This window comes from Gossypium raimondii, chromosome 9 (assembly GCF_025698545.1).
Source record: "Gossypium raimondii isolate GPD5lz chromosome 9, ASM2569854v1, whole genome shotgun sequence".
Lineage (NCBI taxonomy): Eukaryota > Viridiplantae > Streptophyta > Magnoliopsida > Malvales > Malvaceae > Gossypium > Gossypium raimondii.
Window position 1 is genome coordinate 15963712 of NC_068573.1, and position 2929 is coordinate 15966640.

Sequence of the window (2929 nt, forward strand, 5' to 3'; positions counted from 1 at the left end):
ATAGAATAACGCAGAGATCAAAATCTTAGCTTTCTTTGTCCCATCCCCATATCCTATATCATCAACCCATGCTGCCATCTTTTTCAAGATATTATATTATAATAACATTTTATATAAAGAATCTTATAAAAGGGAATAGTAAAGCAAAAAAAGAAATAGAAAAAAGATCTTGTTGAAGAATCAAAATGTTGTGAAAATATCTTCCATGAATCAGCTAAACCGAAATGAATGAATTGATGGGTGCAAGAAGCACAGAGCATTTTCATAATCCCGGAAACAGAAAGTAAATGTTGTACAGCTGAATAAGGGAGAAAAACAATAAAAATAGCCACTTAGCAAGGGCACAAATTCACCCATTTTAATCGTACATAAATAATACAGTCACAGATCACTTTGATGATATTCTGCTTTGATCATTTTTAATCGTACATAAATAACTGTGGTTATGGCATCGATGGAGGTGGAAAATTGGGAGGGTGTTTCTCATCTTTATCTTGTCTTCTGTTTTGGAGCTGTGGAACTACCTGAAAAGACGCCCGTATATATTTGAGTATGAGGACTTTGGCTACTAGCAAAAGAAAATATCTAAGTAACTTAACCCCGCACATGCAATCCATTTAGAGGCAATAAAAGAGAATGGAAGTTTTTGTTTATTTGGTAACACTAAATATTTATCAATGTCAAGACAGTTAAAAAAGACAGTTTTAAGTTGTAAAGATTGGAACTCGCAAGCTAACTGGGTCCATATAGCACCTAGGTTTAATAATGATAGACTAAACTAGTCCCCATAAATTAGTTTTATTTTTATACATTTAGAATGTTGGTTTGTCAAGTTATTCACCAAAGAAGTCCAGTTAGTTTAATATGGTGGTGACCAACCTGATCTTGGAAAGAATGATACGATTGAGATGGTCTCCTTGATCTTTTATCAGGCCTGCCCTTCAACTTGCTTCGTTTTGGGCCAATAAAATCTACTGTTGGGACAACACAAAGAATAATTAAAAAAGTAAAGCTAACAAGTCTGCTACAAATATCTACAGGCATTTTATATTTTCTTTGGGTGGTGTCTGGAAAAGCAAAAGCTGGTCAAAAGCGCTTTTTTTTTTTGTAAAATCTTTTTATAGTACAGCAAATTAGCCCCTTTTAAAATAAATAATTTAGTTTATCAATTTTGAGAAAATGAACTAGTAAGCATAATTAATAAGGAGAGTAATGCTTTCATTAATGTTATATAATTTTATTGGTATAATAAAAATTTAGTCTTTAATATTTTCATATTTTATTATTTTAAACTTAATTTTAAAAATAAATTTAACTTTAACATTTATACAAATATTACAAGATAAATTTATTATTAAAACTAAATTGATAAAATATATAAACTTTGACAATTAAATTTATTATTATACCAATTAAAATAATGTACAATTATAAATATTAATATTGTGATTAAATGATTTATTTTTAAAATTGAATAGATTAAATTGCTTCTTTTTTTTGTTTTTGAGGAATCGTTCTTTTTCCAAATAAAAAACGCATTTTAAACGACTAAAATAAAACAAATTTACCAGTCAATATTTCACACCTTTCTACGCGTGCCCTTCCCATGTATGCCCCTCCCCCCCAAAAAAATTCTTCCAGGTTTCAAACAAACAAGGCCTAATGCTTTAAACAAGTAGAGAAAAACCTGAAATCCCAAAGGAAATACCTGAAGTGGCGTAGTTGTTTCTTTTATGAACATTGTGTTTGGAATCGAGAGTCGACTCGCAGGTGTCGGGGAGGTGACGATCGAGACGGAGAGTGTAGCGATCGTTGTTCTCAAGCATTGTACGGACGAACCAAGCTTCCATGGAGTTAAGGAAGTGCACATGCTTCTCCTCCGTCCATGACTCACCCTTTGGGTTGCTTGGCACGTGCGACTCCATGCCCACCGCCTCCATAACCAATTGAATTTAAAACCCAAAATACACACACCCTTTTTCTTTTTTCCCTCTTGGATTCCGGAGAAACCAAAAAAATAAAGTTGGCGGTATTAGGGTGTTTCTAATTTCTTGTATTTGCAGAGGGGGATGTAAAATTTTCGTAAAGCTATATTTGTAAAGCGTAAGAGGGGTTTCAGGGTTTTATAGATATGGCCGTAGGGCAGCACCTCAACTTCAAATAAATAAGACCTCTCTCTCTCTCTGATTACAATATCTATGTTGAGACTTGAGGTTACCAATATTTTGTACTCGCTGTTTTTATTTGACACCTGTTTAAACTTCTTCTTTTTAACTTCCTAACGATAATTTAAAAGAAAAATAAAGAAGGATATTAAAAGTTTTTTCTCCCAAAATTCTAAAAGCTGTTTAAGTAACTACAAAAAAATATATATATATTTTCTCTGATATTACAATTTTTTAACTTAGTCCTTTTTCTTATTAATCCTTAAGTTTGGTAAAATTTTCAATTTTAATTTATTTGATAACATGACACTTTGAGATTGCACCATGTTATCACTCAAATTTTAGTTAAAAATTATATTTTTAGGTAAACACATGGTGGCACAATATCAAAATATCATATCATCGCATGGATCAAAAATAAAAAAATTATCTAGTGCATAGACTAATATGAGTAAAAAATTCAGAGATTAAATTGTAAAATTTTATTAAATTTAAATATTAAATATTTCTTTACCCTTACTTTTTATTTGACCTATTAAAATAATGAATAAATTTAGGATAAATAACGAATATTTATAGGAATCGATCAAATATTGATAGTTATTTTTAAAATATATAGTCTATACTCAATTTTTTAATTAAGATATATGTTATATATTCATGTGAATATATCTTTAATAAGTGCAATTATAACATACTTATAAATTTTTAATATTCAAAATTTTAAATTTTAAATAAATATAAAATAGTCGAAACATAATTAT

General features: G+C 29.6%; 1 protein-coding gene across 2 annotated transcripts; it reads right to left on the reverse strand.

The window, feature by feature from the left end:
- Positions 1-215: 215 nt before the first annotated feature.
- On the reverse strand, positions 216-2139 carry LOC105798520 (uncharacterized). Of its 2 annotated transcripts, none has more exons than XM_012628618.2 (3): positions 1709-2139; positions 880-971; positions 216-524 (listed from the first exon to the last, which is right to left on the reverse strand). In XM_012628618.2, exons 1-3 carry the CDS (start codon positions 1938-1940, stop codon positions 444-446), a joined length of 405 nt encoding a protein of 134 aa, XP_012484072.1. In that variant the 5' UTR covers positions 1941-2139; the 3' UTR covers positions 216-443. The 2 variants fall into 2 exon arrangements, with proteins under 2 accessions (XP_012484072.1, XP_012484071.1); XM_012628617.2 differs by having other exon boundaries at positions 880-974; positions 1709-2135.
- Between the last annotated feature and the right edge of the window lie 790 nt (positions 2140-2929).